The sequence below is a fragment of the Poecilia reticulata genome, linkage group LG6 (assembly GCF_000633615.1).
Source record: "Poecilia reticulata strain Guanapo linkage group LG6, Guppy_female_1.0+MT, whole genome shotgun sequence".
NCBI lineage: Eukaryota > Metazoa > Chordata > Actinopteri > Cyprinodontiformes > Poeciliidae > Poecilia > Poecilia reticulata.
In genome coordinates, this window is record NC_024336.1 from 28,063,565 (window position 1) to 28,084,596 (window position 21,032).

The 21,032-nt window shown below is 38.7% G+C and overlaps 1 protein-coding gene across 6 annotated transcripts in view; it reads left to right on the plus strand.

The window, feature by feature from the left end:
* Positions 1–21,032, plus strand: part of reln (reelin) — a 153,267-nt gene that overhangs the window by 80,558 nt on the left and 51,677 nt on the right. For all 6 annotated transcript variants that reach the window (XM_008411936.2, XM_017305227.1, XM_008411933.2 and 3 more), the window contains exons 7-22: positions 354–450; positions 1,753–1,804; positions 4,749–4,857; positions 5,830–6,070; positions 6,358–6,503; positions 9,280–9,431; positions 9,521–9,636; positions 10,672–10,880; positions 10,960–11,088; positions 11,182–11,291; positions 12,350–12,416; positions 12,596–12,829; positions 14,544–14,705; positions 16,159–16,395; positions 16,489–16,681; positions 17,443–17,555. In XM_008411936.2, the coding sequence (XP_008410158.1) occupies positions 354–450; positions 1,753–1,804; positions 4,749–4,857; positions 5,830–6,070; positions 6,358–6,503; positions 9,280–9,431; positions 9,521–9,636; positions 10,672–10,880; positions 10,960–11,088; positions 11,182–11,291; positions 12,350–12,416; positions 12,596–12,829; positions 14,544–14,705; positions 16,159–16,395; positions 16,489–16,681; positions 17,443–17,555 (2,367 nt within the window). The remainder of the gene's footprint in view (positions 1–353; positions 451–1,752; positions 1,805–4,748; positions 4,858–5,829; positions 6,071–6,357; positions 6,504–9,279; positions 9,432–9,520; positions 9,637–10,671; positions 10,881–10,959; positions 11,089–11,181; positions 11,292–12,349; positions 12,417–12,595; positions 12,830–14,543; positions 14,706–16,158; positions 16,396–16,488; positions 16,682–17,442; positions 17,556–21,032) is intronic.

Consider the following 21,032-nt stretch of genomic DNA (forward strand, 5'->3'; position numbering starts at 1 on the left):
TGGCCGATAACACAAAAATGATTTTTTTAAAAATTTCTCGGGTAGCACATTGAGTTTTTTTACCTCTACCATTGTAGCACTGTTTGTTTGTTGGGTTTCCTCCACTTCCGCGGAAGTAAAACCAGCGTCATGGCAGTTGCTTCAGGAAGGCTAAGTACATAAATGAATCACAATCTTTACTAGATTTTTGTTGATAGAAGAAATTGGAATCATACATATTTCAACTATGAAAAAGTTGAGAGAGTTTGAAGACTTTTGCAAAGCACTCTCTCTAATAATTTGTGTCATGCCAAGATGATTACCTTGTAGCTCTCCTCTTTGTTTGAACTCTTCTGATCCTGATCTCTTCCCAGGTCTGAGTGCAGTAACTGTGAGGTCGGGGAGCAGTGTGGCGTGTTGTTGCATGGCAGAGCCGTCACTTTCTGTGAGCACTTTGGAGAGCGAGAGCTGGTAACTACCATGTTTGACCACAATGCAACCACTGCGTATTTTATGGCCCATTGACTACAGATCCAAGCCAGCCGCCCAGTGGGCACAACCACATCCACTCTAAATCATAACATGCAAGCTGCGACAACAGAAGCTGGAAAATTAAAATGTCCTAGTGCTGCAGCATTTACCTTGAACTCTCTAATTCAATATCAGTTTTTACATTTTTATTAAGATAGACAATCACATAAGAATGAAAATGACTAAGATGTGCAATTATTCATTAGGTATTTATTCAATTTGAAAAGCTAGCATGATAACATCACATTTTTTATTTATTTTATTAATTTATTTATTTCAAACAAATGAGAATAAGCTGAAAAATTAAAACCAGCCTTTATTTAAATAGGTATTTGATTTGTCTAGCTATTTAAAGCCATAAATAAAAGGAGCAAATCTATTAAAAAGAAATATCTCTGCCCTGATTTATGGTTTAAAGTTTAAACTGTGGTTATCAGTTTAAAATAAAAAATAAGTTAATGAAAGTCAATTTTTTAAATTTCTAAATATTTTAATATCAATTTGTTTTATTGAATTTCCTAATCCCGATTCACTTAAGATGCTGTTTTTGACATTTGGTTTCAGCAATTAAAGACCTAAAACAAGGGTTTATAAATAGGACCTGCAGTGAAAACGTTTGTTGGAGCAAAACAACTGCATATCACACCATGACTATATTAAAGCAAAGTTATATCTTACCCAGTGAAAAGTGTTTTTCCGTCCTTTCTTTTCCTCTTTCTGTCTCTGTGGATTTCAGTCGGTTTTGCTGTGAGAGATTAAAGCTTCACACTTCACAGCAGAGAAGTGTTTAGTGCCTTGTGATTCTGTTTACTTCTGTGATAAACAGCCGCTTTGTCTGTCACCGTTCCAGATGTTTTTGAGCAGCTCCCTGGCAGCTCTTCTGTCAAGTGCAACAAAAATGTTAATCCAGAAACAACACACACATTTAGGCAAAGACAAATAAGCAGTTTACAGCAATCTATAGCTGAAAACATTGCATAGGTTGCTATTGTTAAATCATGTAAACAAAACTTTTTAAATTTAAAGAGATCTAATAAAACCGCTCACAGCAAATCAAATTTATTACATACTAAAGTCTGACTTATTGAATTCCAATTCAAGTACTGACAGCTTATTTCCTGTACTATTCATCCCTAAAAATATAGAAAAATAAATATGTGCATTTTTAGGAATTTTATTGATATTGTAAGATTTGTTGTTTTCTTTTGCTATAAAGATATTATTGTTCTGTTTCCTCTTTAGACTACAGTTCCTCTCAACACCAGCACAGCCTCAGTCCTGCAGTTTGCTCTGGGTGAGTATTTGCAAAAACACACTGCATACAGTCAGTGTTTAAAAAAAACAATTATCAAACCGTGATAAATCATTAAAACACTTTTTCAATCTATAAATTACACATAGCCTGTTATATAATCAGTTGTCTTTGCATATTCACCGGCCCTACTTTGAAAAAGGTCTCTGTCAAAATTAGAGATGCAAACAATTAATCAACTTACGTTTAAAATCAATAGCTAATTAGATTTAAATTAGTTCTAAGCATTAACTAAGACCTTGTTTTAGTGGTGTAGTTTGCCCGCCATCCAACAGAGGGCGCCGCGGGTCATCCATAAACAGAGCCAGATACAGAAGATGGCAGAGGCAGATCAGAACAGGAAATAAACGGTCCATAACATGACAGGAAAACACATTAACATGTCTCAGTGGTACAAGTATTTACTTTTTTCATCTTTTATTTTTCTATTTAGCAACCTAATCAGTGACTGTTTTGTTATGTTTTATAAATATGTGAAGTTTAATCATTTGCGAAAACCACAATTTTCTGTTTATTCAGTCTGTACTTAATACAGCTGACACAAAATTGTTAAATTAAGCATGTGAAAATCTTAGCCCCTCATGTTACGGAAAAATGGTCAATCCTGCTGATGAAAAAGAAAATGGCCGCTTATCAGTTAATCGTTAGTGGACTGGTAAGAGCAGTCCCCTTAGATTAACTCATTAATCGACCACTTGCATTACTAGTCAGAATACAAAGTTATTTTTTGGCTGCACCTCCAGATTATCCAACAGATTATAGCTTTAAGTTAAGCCTTGATTAAGGTTATAATTGTTGAGATCGAAGCGTCTTTAAGTGTTTCTTTTGCTCTTCACAGACGTGTTGGGAGTTTTTTTATCTGAAGTGTCATTTTAAACATAAAACATTTTTTAATTATATAATTTGATCTTCCTTCTACATCTGAAAAATGTAAGTAGGTGTATAGAGTTTATATAAGTACTTTGTGAATCCTTTATAATTGTGTGGAAACAATCTGTCCATGAGGAGAAACTACTCTGTCTGCTTTAGGGAGACGGTGCTCATTTACGCTGTTTCATGTCGGTAAATCTGCTGGTGCAAACCATATTTCAGCGTTTCTTCCTCCGTCCTACTGTCCTCGCTCCAGCCTCCCCCCTCCTGTATCTGTAATGAATGATTTACAATTTCTGGAAAGACACAGAGAAGGCCATGGAAGAGTTTTAGAGGTGTTGTATTTTTCATGTCCATTACATCCATCCACCTGTTCTCCAGGGAGGAAGGCAAGGAGAAAATAAAAGTACATGAAGGTAAAGCCTCACCTTCAACCGCTTGTCTGACAGGCTGCTATGCTCTCTGAAGGTCAGGAAAATCGGTTTGTTTTGCTAGATATGCGAGGTAAAAACTGTCGTGGAGTTCTGGTTGATGCATGAATTTTAAAACGTAGCGTTGAGTTAACGGAGGGAGGGGAAGCAGGTGAGGACGTTGGGAGTTACTGTACTAGTCCATTAGCAGCCTTTGACCCCATTTACTCCCATGGCATCCAAAGAGGTCCACATTTAAAAATAGTGTAAGTTAAATCTGGGTGGAAGCACAGACACACACGCGCACGCAGGCACGCACGCACGCACACACACACACACACACACACACACACACACACACACACACTCAGATCGAGTTTCCAACTGTCAGTCTGCCTTCACTTCACCATCCTTATCATACATCATCTTCTCTAAATCCTCAGAAACTGCTGACTGACTCCTTTAGTCATGACACCATTTACAGTTTAACCTCCCAATTTATCCCGGAGGGGAGAGTGGGAAAATCCAGCAAGCCGCCTGGCGAATCACAAAATGTATCCGTCTTTTAGGCTTGTTCTTTATTATTGTAGCGAATGAAGGATTGAGGCTTTACTGATGAACAGTCAGGTTTATTGGAAGTAAATCCGTAGTTTCACTGTAAGAGCTTTATGTACACACACAAAAAAAAACAGGGTATGCTACAAAACCATGCTCTTACTAAGCTAAAAATAATATCTACCACTGAAAATATCAACTATATTTTAAAAACTATACCTATACCTAGTACCGTATTTTCCGCATTATAAAGCGCACCGGATTATAAGGTGCATAGAATAGACGCTACAGTTTGGGTTGCCAATTTGTTCCATACTCTGTTATTAGACATCTACATTTATAAAGAAGTGATCCCGAGTACTTTATATAGTAGGCTGCCCCAGTCATTGTTTCACTCACTGTGTTGGTGTTGCGATATTGTGCCTAACTGCATTCTGGGTAACACAGACCAACCGACACGCTGCCGCCGCAGTCTCTGTCTCTCTTCCCCCGCCCCTCTGCCCCCCCTGGCTTTAAATGTATTATCAAACTTTATTAAAAAACCAGCGTTCTGACAACTATCCCAGCATGCACAGCGCGCTTCTTCTTCTACGGGGGAAAATGAAGTCGGTGGCTGCTTACCATAGTTGCTAGACCTGTTGTAGCTCAATATTGGTCCATATATAAAGCGCACCGGATTATAAGGCGCACTGTCGGCTTTTGAGGAAATTGAAGGTTTTTAGGTGCCTTATAGTGCGGAAAATACGGTAGTTATATGCAATAAAAAAATTCACAGTTTTAACTGATTAAAATTACAAAATTTATACCTTGTGCCTCTATCAAGGGTGCTGCTAATACATTTTAAAAATGTATCTTATTGCAACTTGTTTTTGTCATTAAGCTGCTGTTCAATAATATATACAGTGGAAGTTGTCTTATCAAAATAAAAGCATCAAATCAAAAACCAGAAGTCAACCATATATTATACAAATTAAATTAAGTAAAGGCAATGAGCTCTAAAAAGGTGTTGCAACAAGTAAGGAGCTTAATTTGATGTTATTTACAGTTATTATTATTATTATCCAACCTGAGTGCCCTTTTTCTGTGTTTAGGTTCAGGTTCCTGTCGGTTCAGCTACTCGGATCCCAGCATCACGGTGTCATACAGCCTAAGTGGCAACGCAAACACCTCGGATGACTGGATCACACTGGAAAAGATCAGGTCGGTTTCTCTCTCGTCTCCTTCCTCCCGCCTCATCCATCACACACACAGTCCCTCCATCTGTTATAAACACCCGCCCTCCCTCTTCCCTCTTCACACCTCCCCCTCTTAATTTGTCATTTCTCTCCTGTTTGTGTCTTGATGATCCACCTGTTTTTAATCCCTCTCTCTTGGCCTCTGTGTTTTGTCAGCTTTCAAACAGGCATAGTAAAATTATTATGTTTAGTCAGGATACGGTGTGAGGTTTCAGTTTTAACTCGTAAATGTCTTAACAGATCTGGTTTACTTTATGTTCTGCTCCTATTAAAAAGGTTAGGATAGATCTATGGACAACACAAAACATGTTTAATAAATTTTTTACACAAAATCATTCTTAGATAATGAGATTTTAGTTCTGTTTATAGCCTCTGTCACTTTAAATCCAAATAAGCTGCTGCTGCCCACGCCCCCAACTCAATGTTTATATTTGCATGTTAAAATGGCTGCAAACAGATGCACAATTATACAACCATACATCTTTGAAAAACAGAAGTGGAGAATCCTGCCCAACCAACAAGAATGCAGCAAGAGTGGATGGCAAAACAACAACAAAACACTTGTCTTTTCCAGCAGCCATTGTACAGCACATACAGGAGTAGCTGACCAAATGTGTTGGAGTTCAGTTTGGGTTGCTAGGTGATGGGTGGAACTCCACTGTGGTTGCTAGGTAACAGGCTGGGGCCCTCGCCAGCAGTAGGTAATTGAAGGATGGCAAGGTTTTTGAAATGACTCATTTTCCAAACACCAAAAAAACAACTCTGTGTTTTTTTAGCCATTTGGTCTGTTTTTAGAAGCGGTAGAGAAAACATGCAAAATATAAATTTTCCTTAACAGGTTCACTTTAAAAATATTAAGCATGATGTGTTTCTTAATTGAATATTTTCATAAGATGAAATATCAGCCAGTTAATCGTCTTTTCCCCTTCTTTCTCAGAGCTCCCACTAACAGCAGCACCGTCGTCCACCTGGTACCACTTCCACTTTCCTCCAGAGGAGAAGCCGTTCGTCTGCGCTGGTCTCAGGAGACGCCCCACGGGCCTGAAGGCTACGAGTCCTGCTGGGGCCTCGACAACGTGCTGCTGGTCAATTCTGCCCACAGAGTTCCCCTCATAGAGGACAACCTGGATCCTCTGGACACGTCCAACTGGCTCTTCTTCCCCGGGGCCACCATCAAGGTACGCTCAGATACAAACACATAAAGTGCCTTCAAATGCATTTTAGGGGATTTTAACTGACAGGCCAATACAAGATAGAGCAGAATTATGACGTGGAGGGAAAATACTTGAAGTAAATTTAAATGAATCATCCCCACAGGCATATATTGAGCATACATGTTAAAAAAAAGCTCAAGGCGTATAAATAAATAAATGTCATCAGGAGGTGTGTATCTATTGTTTGGAGAAATATAAACTATAATGATGTAAATTTGAAGCATGTAATTTCATGTGTTTTTATTGAGCAGCATGCCTGTCAGTCGGAGGGCAATGCTCTGTATTTCCATGGTGGTGAAGGAGTCGGCCGCAGCTTCGCCTCCACCAGAGACATCGATTTGCACCGTGAAGAGGGAAGAAGCTACTGGGAGGAAGACTTTGAGACGCCACCTTTAAAGTAAGTCAAGATCAGAGTAAAAAATGTGTTTTTCATGTGGTTTTTATCAACTCGCCCTTTACAGCAACTTAACTTAATCATGGTGAGGTGCCATGAGGAACTTCCAAAGTGAGGGATGGAAGTATTGAATGGAGCGACTGTGATTGTTTTCCCAAGTTTATATACCACTACACTGCAAAAACACAACATCTTCCCAAATATTTTGGTCTAATTTTTGCAGCAAATATCTTGAATTAAGACAAAACTAACTTACAAGTAACGTTGTAACGCGACATAGAAGCTTGTTTTATGTTAATAATTTCTAAATATTGATGAAAAAGTACTGCTCTCATGTATAACAGAAAAAATGTCTTGTTATAAGTGAAATAATCTGCCAGTGGAACTATTACTTTTTCAACAATATTAAGGAATTATTTACTTAAAACAATCTCCCATATCGTGCTAAAAAGTTACTTGTGTTAGAGATTTTTTGGTATTATCATTTTGTTTCAGGTTAAAGTGTTCTCCTCTTTAAACTGTATGTGTGAACTGACCTGGAAGTCACAACTGCCTGTTATCTTCATGTGAAACAGTTTGACCGAGATTTGAACCGGGCTCAGATCATGGGACAGATGTTAAATTGTTTTACGACCTTTGCTGTGTTTAGGTAAAATGTTTTACGACCTCAGCTGTTTCCTCTGCTGTCTTAGCTTGCCTTTCCTCCCTCTTTGAAGTTTGATAATAAAAGACAAGCTGTATCCAAAGATTGGCAGAACGCTCTATGAACGGCTCGGAGGAGCAGTTGATAGAGTCTTCTCCTTTGCAAAGTTTGTCATAAAATTCATATACGTTGTCTGTGGTTCTTTTATGTAGGTTCTAGGAAAATACCTATCAACTTGTAAGTTATTTTTGTCTTATTTCAAGTGAACTAAGACATTTGCAGTAGAAACTAGATCACAAATACTTTTAAGATTGTGTGTTTTTGCAGTGTAGTTGTATAAATCTACATAAATAATGAATTACTGGTTTGCCTATGTGGTTATGTTTAACTCCTGGCAAGTGGGAAAGAATTACGTTGGCAGGGTTACTGAGGTATGCAAACATTCAAAATGCTTTGACACCTGTCACTTGTCATATGTCCTGTAATGAAACACGCAGCGCTGCGTAAGTCAAGCGTGGGAACCCACACAGGTGATCGGCATACCTCTGACTGCTACAGAGATGGCCGTCCATCTGTTCAGAGCACACAAACGTACGGGAAAACACACACCGGACAGCAGAGAGCAAGGAAGCACTGTCTGATGCTCTGCATGAGGCGCAAAGATGAAAAGAGAGGGCTGATGGATAGCGCTGCTGCCAGGGAGTAATTAACAGGCTTCATGCATCAGCTCTGTCAGTACGCGTTTCCATTAATGAGAAAGACCACGCCCTCACACCTACATCCCGACACGCCGCCCTGCGTGAAGCTCTCGCCCATCAGGGATCTGTGAACTGAACACATGTATAAGGAGGCAGGAAAGACTTCTTCTCTTTTGTTAATGGTACACTTCGCCTGTTGTTTAACCCATCAGTGACTGTGACAGAGACAGAAAACGGATAGTAACAGCAGGAAGGGGAACAGGAGAAAAACAGAAACTGTGAGGGGAGTCAGATGAACTACGGAGAGCTGGGCTGACACACTGAGCAAACTTCTGTTGGGGAGAATGAGAATCTGAAATGTCTGCCATGATGAAATATGCATCCTGTAGAAGTCCCATTCCAGGTTATTCATGCCAAAAACTGTTTGTTTGTTTGTTTGTTTGTTTGTTTGCCTTATAAGCCGGGTTTTAACATTAAGGCTATGTTAACACGAGAAACTGCCGGTATTTTCTGATGCTGATTGAGAAAACGTTCCATGTTTAGACGACATCTTGAGTCAGCTGCAGTTCTCATGCCAGGCCACTAGATGGCGCTGTGATTTTAGCAGGTCGTCAAACGTGCATGAAAATGTAGCCTTAAATGTTAAAAGGGCAGTATTATATGGAACTGGCCTTTTTGAACTTTACATCATGTTATAATGTTGTTTGATCATAAAAAACATTCCTGCAGTGTTGCTTTGATTCTTTCATGCATGTTTAGAAATCCTTTTATCTCCATGGCAACCATTCAGCTGTGCAAAATGCCTCGGTGGACCTAGCCCCGCCTTCTAAGCGTAGCTCCTCCTCTAAACTGCAGTTTCCGAGTTTCTGAGCTCTGTGACTCCTTCAGACTAGCCAGCAGCAATTAGCAAACACCTGGTGGAACTGTGGATCTGCTGAGCTCATTGTAGCAACTACTTGCTAGTAAAAACGCTGTTAAAGGGTTAATAGAGGAGTGATGTTGTAATGACTTCCTGAAGCAGTTTTTAAAGAGACAGACGTCAAATTACAGTCAAATTTTTTGGAAGCCATATTTGACATACACAGCATTTTTATAACTACTGGAGTTAAAATAGTTAAAATAGTTATCTGTTTCCTCGAAAACACATAAGTTAAGCCAAGTGAAGTTTATTCGTATAGCACATTTCAGAACACACTGCGTTTCATCATAAAAACACAAAATCATAGACACACAGTCAACAATTGAAGCATTACATTTTGTCAAATGCCGTCGTTGCACATCAGATTGTTGACATACGTGTCAAAAGTCTCTCTAAACAGGTGGGATTTTAGTCTAGAGTTGAAGGAACTCAGTGTTTCGGCTGTTTTGCAGTTTTCTGGATGTTTGTTCCAGATTTGTGCTACATAACGCATAATAAATCTCTCACTTTTTTCATCAGCTGGGACTTAGAGGGAGCAATGTACGGGACAAAGTGTGGAGAGATTGAATCAGGCGCTGCTCTGGTGTTCGAGAAGGAGGGTCGGAGGAGAGTGTGCACCCCCTACCTGGACACCACATCTTATGGAAACCTCCGCTTCCACTTCACCATGGGTACGCGTTCCCTCTGGCTTCTGCTGATGACAACCTTTATTGTAGTTGCTGTCAGTAGTTTTACAGCAGTTGGCTGGTGTTTTGTGCAGGTGGAGGTGACTGCGATCCAGGGGAGTCGCATGAGAACGACGTGGTTCTGTTTGGAAGGTCAGAGGGCAGAAGAGAGCGTGTGGTGCTCGACACTCTCCCATACTCTTCCTACAGGGTGAGACACAGCTCCTATAGCGGAAAACTGAAATAGAAACCACATTAATTCACTTCTCAATTGCTTCGTTTCTATCGCCTTTTTAGTGAACCTTTTCATAAACCTTTTCATAAAATCTCAACATTTCATTAAAGCAGTAAATTTGATTTTAGGAGCTAAACTAATAATAAAGTTACATGCTGATGTTTTTACCCTTAATGTCAGGCAGAGCAGGCGATTTAGGCTGCAGTCGCATCACTTTAATCCAACTCTGGTGTTTTTGTCTAGAAAGTCCGGTTCGTTTGTGGATGTGTGAATACACAATCGGACTCTGACGTGGACTAAAAAGCGAACGCAGGTCCGCTTACAAACCTCGGTCTCGTTTCCTATGAAGGGAACTCTACTGCGGTTTGATTGGACATGTTGACGCAAGCGGACCAGAGACCGCTCCAAAATCAGGAAGTAGAATATTCCACATGGCATTGTGGGTGAAAGCAACCTAAACAAACGTGCTACTCTAGCACTAGCTGGAGAAATGACTCATTGTCTTTTACCAAAGACAAAAGAGAAATCCTATAACTGCTCAAATCTGACACTGCTCAGTTTTTGTTTACATTTTGGAAAGAAGGAAGTTGAGCTCATGTCTTCTGAGGTCTCTGTCGTTTCCATCAGTGGTTCTTGGTGCAGCGCCACCACAGGCGAAGAGGGGAACTTTTTTTTTGGTTTGTTTAGAAAGAGCAGAATTTTTTGAGCGACAGAGACCCAATTTCAAGGAGTTAAGTTACAAAATAAAATGTCTTGTAAATCACATTTGAAATATGCAGAATTTTCTTAACAACTAAAGTTAAAACAAAGACTTTACTGTGCTATAAAATGGTACCTTATGCCTGGAAAATGCATAATATTTCCCCTTCAGTATTTAATTAAATTTCATTAATCAGTTTGCTCACAGACTTATAAAAAAATCAGCCTTTATTGTTCTGTAAAGTGTAAATTCATGAACTTGATTCTAATTTTGTGCTGCTCTGTTCGGATCTTTCCCGTCTTCTTCCTCAGACTCCTTCAGTCGTATCTGTCGCGCTGCCATCTGAGCTGCAAACACCGGTCACACAATTCTGCTTGGAGCAGCGGTCCCACGGAGGCGCTAACCGTCATGTGTGGGCCGTGGATTTCATGCAGCTGCTCCCTGTGTTGCCTGGCACGCACACGCATGTTGCTCAGTTCTCCATCAACCTCGGCTGCGGCTCCTACCAGCCTGCCAACAGGTATGACACACGTTCCGGCAGAATAAAGTAGCCACAAGGGAGCCTGATCAGAAAACAAAGCTGGTTCTCATCCTGTTAGTGTGAGTCTGGAGTTTTCCACCAATCTCGGTCGCTCCTGGTCTCTGCTGCACACCGAGTGTCTGCCAGAACTCTGTGCCGGGCCACATCTACCTCACAGCACCATCTACTCCTCAGACAACTACAGCGGGTAAAGTTTCTGCTAAAACGTTCTCACTTACTGCCGTACATTTGTGCATTTAATGAATCTTATTACCAAAGTGTGCTTTGTTTGTTGGTTCAGGTGGACCAGAATCTCCATCCCCCTGCCCAATGCTGCCTTGACAGAGACGACCCGGTTTCGCTGGAAGCAGACCGGCACCGGAACCGGCAACATGTGGGCCATAGACAACGGTTAGAATGCCACCTATAGTTCAGACTAATTCAGGGTTTAAAACCAAGACTTTCTGTGAAATAGGCACAGAACTCAAATATCTACAAAAGTAGCAGATGTTATGAGAGAAACTGAGGTTTTAGCGACATGAAAGCTGGTTAATTTAACTTCTCATATGAGAAAGAAACAGGGATTCATTTTTAAAGTCATTTTTCACTGATACAAATTTTTTATAAATGTATTATTTAGCTCCAAAATATTTAGCACCAAACTACATATTTTGTTAGTGTGTTAAATATTTAACTGCCTATTAAGTTAGCAAGCTGAATATTAGTCTGAAATATAAGTATTCAGTTTAATAAACTATATATTTAGTAAGCAAGCTACATATTTAGATCCAAACTAAAAATTTAGCTTAAAACTAAATATTAAAATACTAAATATTTAGTCAGCAAGCTGAATATTAAGCTCTAAACAAAATATTTAACTTTCATATAAATATTTAGCTTCAATGTGAATATTAAAGTGCTAATTATTTTAACATGCTGAATAGTTATTAGCTTCAAGCTAAATATTTAGCTTTAGTTAAATATTTAGGACTTAAGCATTTAACTAAAGCTAAATATTTAGCTAAATTAAATATGTTTGTGTTTAACTATGTTCATGTTTATTTAACTAGAGCTAAATATTTATTCATCGAAACATTAATTACGATATTTATTATGATATTTAGTTAGTTATCAAGGTAAATCTGTACTCCATTCCATTTTTCTATAGAGTAAGCTTGCTATCATTGGTCCTCTCATCTGATTATTTGTGCGTCAAATTGATAAAATTTAAATACATTCAAATTTGTGTATCCAGTGTTTATTTATGTTGTTTCATCAGTCGTCCCCAAAAAAGGAACAGCTTAATAAAATTATTAAAAGCTCTAAATTATTACAACTTTCATGTAAATTGTGTCAAACTTTCTAAATCAACATGTCGTGTTTGAGTTAATTTCACTGTTTTCATTTCTTGTTTAATCTTTGACATTTTATAATCTATGTAAGCGGTCTGAAGTTCTGTTGTTCTTTAGTGTACATCGGACCGGCTTGTCTCCGGTTCTGCTCTGGACGAGGACATTGCTCCCGCACCGGCTGCAAGTGAGAGTCGACTTTATTACTCTAGATAAATCCAGAACGACTGAGCTGTGACATCTGAAGCCCTTAGCTCTATTAAAAATGAATCGGATTGTATTAGTTGTATGATTTATTAATGAATTTTCATTTTCTGTCGCTCCATTTGATCATTTCTGCCTTCAAACCTCATCCTCTCTGCACAGATGTGACCCGGGCTTCAGCGGTCCGGCTTGTGAGCTCGCGTCGCAGACCTTCCCCGCTTTCCTGTCCGAGGGTTTCTCCAGCCCGCGTCTCTCCTCCTACCACAGCTTCTCGTCGCTGCGCGGCGCCGAAGTCAGCTTCGGCTGCGGCGTGCTGGCCAGCGGAAAGGCTCTGGTCTTTAACAGGGACGGCAGGAGACACTTGGTCACAGCGCCGCTCGACAGTTCCCAGGCCAGGTACTGATAGAGCGGATATAAAGTGTTTATCATGCACAGAAGCAAATCTGCAGTCTGAGGATAAAGTAGTGCAGAAAGCTTCCTTGTTCCTGTGATCCATCACCGCGCTCTCCCGCTTTAATGTCACGCTTGTAGATGTACGGTGTTTGTGGCGAAGCTTTAGCTGAGAGAAGAAGACGTTAAAGTGTTAGATGAAAATAAACATGCAGTTAGATTTGGCATTATGTTAGATTGATTGCACCTGTTGCAGATGGCGGCCATATTTAATGCCAGTTTCCTGGCTGATAAAGTAAACAGCTGCCTGAGAGAGGGAAGTGTGCTGCTAATGAAAGAACAGTTTAACCGAGGACAGAGAGCCGGAGGTGGTGAATCTGGGAGCCAAGAGGAGATGATTGAAATCTGAATAAAAAATCCATTAAACTAGATTAGAAACTAATGTGTCTGCAGGGATTAGAAGATGTGATACAAAGTTTCTCATAACTAAACTTAGACCTCAAAGAATACTTGTGTCTAGGGTTTTGCACCGATTTATCGGCCAGCTGATTTATTGGCCGATTTCCTTAATTTTGTAAGATTAGTGATTGGAAATTGGAATCAACACGTCAAGGTTTTTAAATATCACAAATCAGCCAGTGAACTGCAGTTGGTGCACCCCGACATGTGTCTACTCTTTACTTCTAATCCCACTTTTGTAATTGGATCCTTGTTATAATCTTTTCATGCATCTTACTTTAAAACTATTTCCAATTTTGTCTGATTACAAGAAACTTCAGTGTTTCAATTGGAGTACAATTGACCACTGAAGTGGAAACAAAGGTGCAAGTTTTTCTTAAATAGATACAACGGTTTGCAGAAGTATCCATTAAGGATGCATCGATTTATCGGCGCCAATTTTCTTAATTTTGGGAGATTGGTGATCGGCCAAAGCTTCCTTATCTACCTCAGCAAAGGTCTAAAAATCAACCTCAGTTCTCTTCTGCTCTACAGTGAAGGTCTGACTGACAGACCGGCCCACCAGGCCATGTCTGCACGTTTGCAGTTAAAAGATCGATAATCAGGGATCGGCCGGAAACCTGCAATCAGTGCACCCCGACATGTGTCTACTTTTTATTTTTAACCCCTCTTATGTACTTAGGCTCTTGTAATCATTTCATCCGTCTTATTTTAAAACTTGTTCCAATTTTGTCTCAGTACAAGAAACTTTAATTTGTTTGTTATAATTGATCACTGAAAGAAAATCATTTTGCCTGATTTTGTTATTTTTTATTACTTATATGAATTATTGTCATTTTTGTCCCTAAAATACCAAACTTTATATTTTGGTCCAGCTGATGATGTATTTTTTAAATATTAGATGATAATTTGATCAGTACTTGAGTTGACTTTTTACAAAAAATTATTTTTTACTTTTACTTGAGTAAAAATATGCTGAAGTAGTGACGCTACTCTTACTGAGTGACGCTGCCACCACCATGTCTCACTATTAGATCCTGTGCCTTGCAAGTAGTCCAAAATGTTTTCATACCAAAACATTTTCAGACATTAATTAGACCAAAAAATTGTATTTATACTTTACAATTACAAATCATGAAGTAGAAATTGTTCACCTTACCTGCCTTCCTTTTCTCACCACAGAAAACCGGCTCGTTTCAACCCATCACCTTTTCAATAATCTGTTTTCACTTCTTCCTGATGTTTTTGATCTGATCTGCAGATACCTCCAGTTCACTCTGCGCCTCGGCAGTCGCAGCATCCTGAGCTCATGCCCGGCTCCCGATCAGCCGGGCGAAGGCGTTCTGTTGCATTACTCTTCAGATAATGGCATCACCTGGACTCTGCTGCGGCACTACGCGTACCAAGGCTTCCACGAGCCAAGGTAACGTCTGCGTTTCTGCTTCTGTACGGTTATACTTTGATATGGAGCAATAATCTTTGGCAGTCAGATACGACCTTGTTTTAAGTAAATAAGTCCTTAATTTTGACGAAAAAGTGCTAGTTATTTTGGCAGATTATTTCACTCATAACAAGGGAAAAATGTCTTAATATCAGTGAAATAATCTGCCAGTGGAACTAGCACTTTCATCAGAGTTTAGGACTTATAGACTTAGAAGAAGCTCATATATCTTACTGAAAAGTTGCTTATAAGTTGCATTAAATTTGCTATTTTGTCTGTGCAGTGTAACTGTCAGAGTTAAAACCATGTCTGCATGTACATTAATTACAAACAACAGAATGTGTTTGTGTAGGTTTTCCGTCCAAGTCGAGGCCTGACTCACCGCTCTGTCAGTCTGTATGATTAATTCCTGCTGATCTGCTTGGATTACATCATAAACTGTATAGTTTAATGTTCCTACACCGGTTCGGCTGTGATTATGACACATGTGCTGCTCAGGCATTTTCAAAACAAAGAAAGTATTTAGACTGATCCAGTTTACAAAATGTAGGGGTTTTTCCCCCTTAGATCATTCTTATTGTTATGGATAGAATTAAATTGATTGCTGATAATTTAAATTATCATGACTTATGAAAACCCACGATTCGTTTCCCCAGACAGTTAGGATCATACATAACCTCAGTAAATATAGAATAATTAATGCAAAATAAACACATCTCAGTATTTTTCAGTGCATTACTAATGCATAATTGTTGCTTTTTTTTTTTTTTTTTTGCAAAAATGGTCAAACCCATTGTGTGTAAGTGACTGCTAACTCCCACCTGCAGGTGGCAGTATTTCAGTATAAAATCTGTGATTTGATTGCAAAAAAATCACAAAACAATGCAAAATGCTGGAGATACTGAAAAGGACGGACACAGAAAAAAGAGGATTAAATTTTCACCAAAAAAACAACAATTTTGAGATTAATCGCAGAAATTTTCAATAATTTTTTTATTATTATTTTTAAACTTCAAAAGACAAAAATTTGCTAGAAAAAAATCTGAAATTTTTGAGAAAAGACTTGGAATTTTCTGAGATGCAAATTTTTTTTTTTGACTTTTGAAGCTCAGATATTTCCATGTTTAATCTCAACATTTTTCAGTTTTCTGGTGAAAACTGAAATGATATTGGATGATATTGCTCTAAATCGCTATCATAGAGTGTACAACATTTCAGTACTAAAAATCTATTTTTTATTAGTCAGATGTAATATTAAAATTTTCTGAGCAAATGAATTTTGAGTTTTCTTCAGTTCTGAGTCGTCAGCAGAAACTAAAAAAACAAAAATAAATTTCTTTAGGTGAATTTAAATAACTCAAGTTTTGCTTTTAGAATTGAATTACTGACATTAATGGGTTATTTTTGCTGATATCTGATTTTCTCGCTCCTTTAGGATCGTTTCAGTCGAACTTCCGTCGGGCGCTCGTAAGTTCGGCGTCCAGTTCCGCTGGTGGCAGCCGTATCACTCGGGACGCAGCCGCGACGTTTGGGCCTTGGATGAAATCAGCATGACCTCGGTTCTGTTCAACACCATCAGTCTGGACTTCAGCAACGTGCTGGACGTCACGCAGAGCCTCGGCTTTTACCTGGGAAACGTTCAGCCGTACTGCCAGCACGACTGGACTCTAAGGTTTCAGACGTTCTCATATCAGAAATAGTTTTGTTATGTTAAAAAAATCTCCTAACAAGCTGATCCTCCCGGGTTGTTCGTGTCGTTCTTCAGTTTCTCCGGCGAGCCCAGTCCCGGATTCAGCATCCGTTATGTTGAAACCCAGTCTATGCAAATCGGCGCCTCTTACAGCCTGCAGTTCTCCCTGGTAATGGGCTGCGGCCGCGACCCCTCCCCTCACATCGACACCCAGGTGCGCCTGGAGTTCTCCACCAATCACGGCCTCACCTGGCACCTGGTCAAAGAGGTAAATGTGGCTTTAATTTTATTTTATTTTTCCCAACACACGCTTCTCTGTGGCAGAAACTTCTCACATTGTCCTGTGTAGAGACAAGGACACAAATTATTTATTCATGATCATGAATATTGATTTAGCCATTACAGCCACAGAGATAATGTGTAAATAATGAGCCTAAATGTGCCACTTTATTTTAAATGACAAATCATCACAATTAGTTTTAATCTCTCTGCTATCAGCAAATACACGTCTGTATGTGGATGAGACGGCAGATTATCTTCAACAAGGACTTTCTATAATCATAACGGCTTCATAAATATTCAGAAGTTTGATTTTTTTATTGCTTTTGGAACTTAATGGACTATAATGACTTTCTCTTCTTCATCAGTGACTTTTCTCTGATTCACCTACACTGTAAAACATTTGTAAAGCAATTTTCTTGTTGACTTAAATTACATTTTCAAGGCCGTAGTTGGACTGTCATTTTCTAAGTTAGGCCACTTTCAGATGTTTTGCAGTGTACATGCATCTTGCAAGTACAGGCTCGCTGTGCTCTTTGTAGAGGTAATCCATGCTGATCAGTCAATGCTCCAGGTCAAAGATACCGTAATTCAGCAAACTTTATTTATGATCTTATAAAACTGGCTAAACCTAATCTGCAGGATACAGTTCTAAGATCATATCAGAAATTCAGAGTGAGTCGTGTTGTAGCCCCTCTGGTGAATATGTGAAAGAAAGTATATCTTAAAAGGTTTCCTTTCTCTTGCTAGGCCTGTCTACCTGGCATGCCGAGCTGCTCTGAGTTTACAGCTCCCAGTGTCTACCATCCGTCTGAGTTCAAAGACTGGAGACGTGTTACGCTCTCGTTGCCTCAGAAGACGTGGTAAGTACAATTCACAAAAACAGAAGAAAAAGACTCACAAAGTGCCCTTTGGGATTAAACGCTCTCTGATCTTGATTTTGCCTTGTTTTGGTTTTTTTATTGTGGCTAATAAGCGCGTTGGGGTTTGACAGCAGTCAGGTCAATTACAGAAAACGAACAGCAGGATACGAGTAAAGGTCTGCGTTTTCCTCCGTCAGCGGCTGCAGGCCTGAGAAATACATAATCATCTGCTAACACTTTTACTGTTTCACATATATTCACATCCCTTAAACATTTTTCACCATTACAACCATAAACTTGTTCTTCCAAAATGCATTTTATTAAGATTTTATAAATGTGATCTGACATCCAAAACTCAAGCGCAAAGTTTGTAAAGGTTTTTTTAGACTTAACACTGAAATGTGTGACTTGCATATAAATCCAGCTTCCTTAACTCTGATACCCCTAAATAAATTCCAGTTGGAAATATGTGGATCATATTGTTTCATAAATAAAAACAATATGGTTTAATATAAATGTTGCTAGAGCAGATAACATAGCAATATCTAAAAAAAAAACAGGCAGTTATTTCTGCAAACATTTGGTTCTCAGTAGTTTGGATGTATCGTTTGGGGTTCCGCAGGGCCCAGTGTTTGGTCCTAAACTGTTTATACTTCATTTAATTACATTTGCAAGGAATCAAACACAATTATATTTGTTATATTTGCACAGGACACAAACATTTTGTTTTAACAGAAACAAATTATTACTAAATAAAATAAAAAAAAAAAATTATATCTGTAAACACTAAAAAGTATTAAAAAAATATGGAAGTTGTTGTAAGAAATTAGTTGGAAGCCACATATGTAACATGTTCAGTCTAAATGATCCATAATTATTTACATTTTAGGTAAAACATGGTATTTTAAAACTTAATTTACTCAACAAATTGCATTATTGTTCCAGTTCTTGAATACTGAGTGTAAGTTTAATGCAATATATAAAAAAACAAAACTGAAACCAATTATGGAAACGATTGAACAGGGTGATCCAGCAGTAATAAAGAAATAAAGTTCAATGCTGAACTTTATTGAACCGTAAGAAGAAATACGTTGTTGAAAGAAAGTCAGAGCAGAAAACATGTAAAATACATTTCTCTGGTCATTCAGTTTCAATTCACATTCAAAAATAGTCCAAAGGGAGTTTAAATTCAATTTAGTTAAATTAAAGAGACAAAAATTAAATTATAAAAAACATATACATGTGTTAGAACGGCCCAGATTTTAATGCTGTGACAGTCTGTAACTTTCTCATTGATCTGTTTTGCCCAGAAAAATGGACAAAACTCCGTAGATGTGTTTTATTCTTTTGTAAGATACTGTTAAAGATTTGATCAGGTCACGCATTATTGGGTTTTGGGTTAAATCGATCTTTAACACACATGCAGCTAAATAGGCTGTAAATAACATGACGCAGCCTCAGTTCGGACATATATCAGCTTAAACCGTCGCCTCTGCTGAACACCCTGACCTCAACCTCCATTTCATTCCAACACCCCAGCTCCTAAATAACGGTGCTGTAATCTCCTGTAGAGTACGTTGACAGGTCAGAAGGTCACGGCCCCTGGTGGTAATAAAACAGCTGTGTGCAGGTTGAATGAACACGAGACAATCCAATATGGATCCGTAAAGCAGTAAACCAAGAGGCCAGAATGGTTTATTATCTCCAACCTGCCATATTTATACCACCAAATCTCTTCAATTTGACGTTCAACAGTATAAAACATTAGATGTGACACCTGACTGGATTACAAGGTGACCTCTTGTGATTCGCTGCACTGGTTAGGATTGGTCCATGCGCTACATAAAACACGTTCGTTACATTTTTTTGCACAAAATCATTCTTGGATAATCTGATTTTAGTCTGCTGAGTTCTGTTGAATTTGAGCTTATTTCAGATTGAGATGATTGAGATGTTTTAGGGCCTCTTGTCACTTTTCTGGTCTGGTTCTGGTCTGCTCTGCATCCCCACAACCAGAACCAAACGAGGAGAAGCAGCATTCAGTTTCTATGCACCACAAATTTGGAACAAACTTCCAGAAAACTGTAAAACAGCTGAAACACTGGGTGCCTTTAAATCTCAACTTAAAACCCACCTGTTTAGATTTGCTTATGGCTAAATTAGGATTAGAGTGCGGGTTTTGATGTCTTTGATGTTTTTCTATTTATTAATTTCTTTTTATTTCTCTCTCTCACTGTTTCTTTTTTAATCTTTTCCAAAATCTCTTTCTCTTTAACGTCACATGCTGTTTTTATTTTTAATTATGTAAAGCACTTTGAAATGCCTTGCTGCTGAAATGTGCCATACAAATAAAATTTGATTGATTGATTGATTTAAATACAAATAATCTGCTGCTGGCCACGCCCCCAACTCAACATTTATGCTGCAATCCAGTTGCCTGGAAGTGAGAACTTGAAACTGGATTAGCCTTCAGCAGGGGTGAAAGTAAGGGGGTACGGCAGGGTACTGCGTACCCCTAAAAGGTAGCGGGGGTACGCAGTACCTGCAAGAAAGGGGAGCAGCTGTCTGCTGTAAAACATCAATGGATTCACTGTGCAGCCATGAGTTCACCCACTAATTAGCTGTGACTGATTAGTTTTTCAAGAATAATCTAAAGCACGACTTAATCAGTTAATAAATAACTTTTTTCCCCCATTACATATTGTTTCTGAACTGTTCGTGCTTTGTTAGAGCAGCGGTGCAATACATCGATCGCGGAAGGTTTTGAGTCGATCTTGGCATGTGGTGACAAACTGAACGCAGCCAGTACGCTGAGACCAGCACGTCCTCCTCTGACTCGCTTAAAACGTTCATAACTTTATTAAAGAACAACAAAGTCAACAAAACGTGTTCAAATTAATGACACAACAAAAATAATAATCTCAGTGATTATTGTTTCAACAAGGTGTTGCGCAATTCTGTGCGTTTCGGTTCCATTATTAAAATAACGAGCAGGAGGTTAAAATGAACTGTGTTGATCTGTAATCAACTGCTGTGTTCAAGGAGGCTTATTAATAATCGCAAAAATAAATATCAAGCCTGAAAACCTAATATCGTAACGGACGGAATGTTATGTTTTTAACCTAATCTCTGGTTGGCTTGTGGAACTCAGGCGGTTCCCATGGCAACGGGTGTGCTTAAATGACAGAGAGAGACGAAGAGTAAAAAGGTGCGAGTGGTTTAGAGTTGATCACCTGTTTGGGTTGTTTTACCTTTGCTGTGGCTCATCACAGCCGCTGTAGTTTCTGAACGTTCAATAAATGACAAACTTCGACTAATTACCTCGTTCTTTGTGAGTATACGTCTTGCCTCTTATTTAGTGGAAATATTGATGTTGATGAGATTTTCTCCAAAATAATTAACATTTTCCAACCTTTATAGCTCCACTGTTGAAAATGAGAAGTTAACATTCACAAATGACATTGAAATAAATCCAGT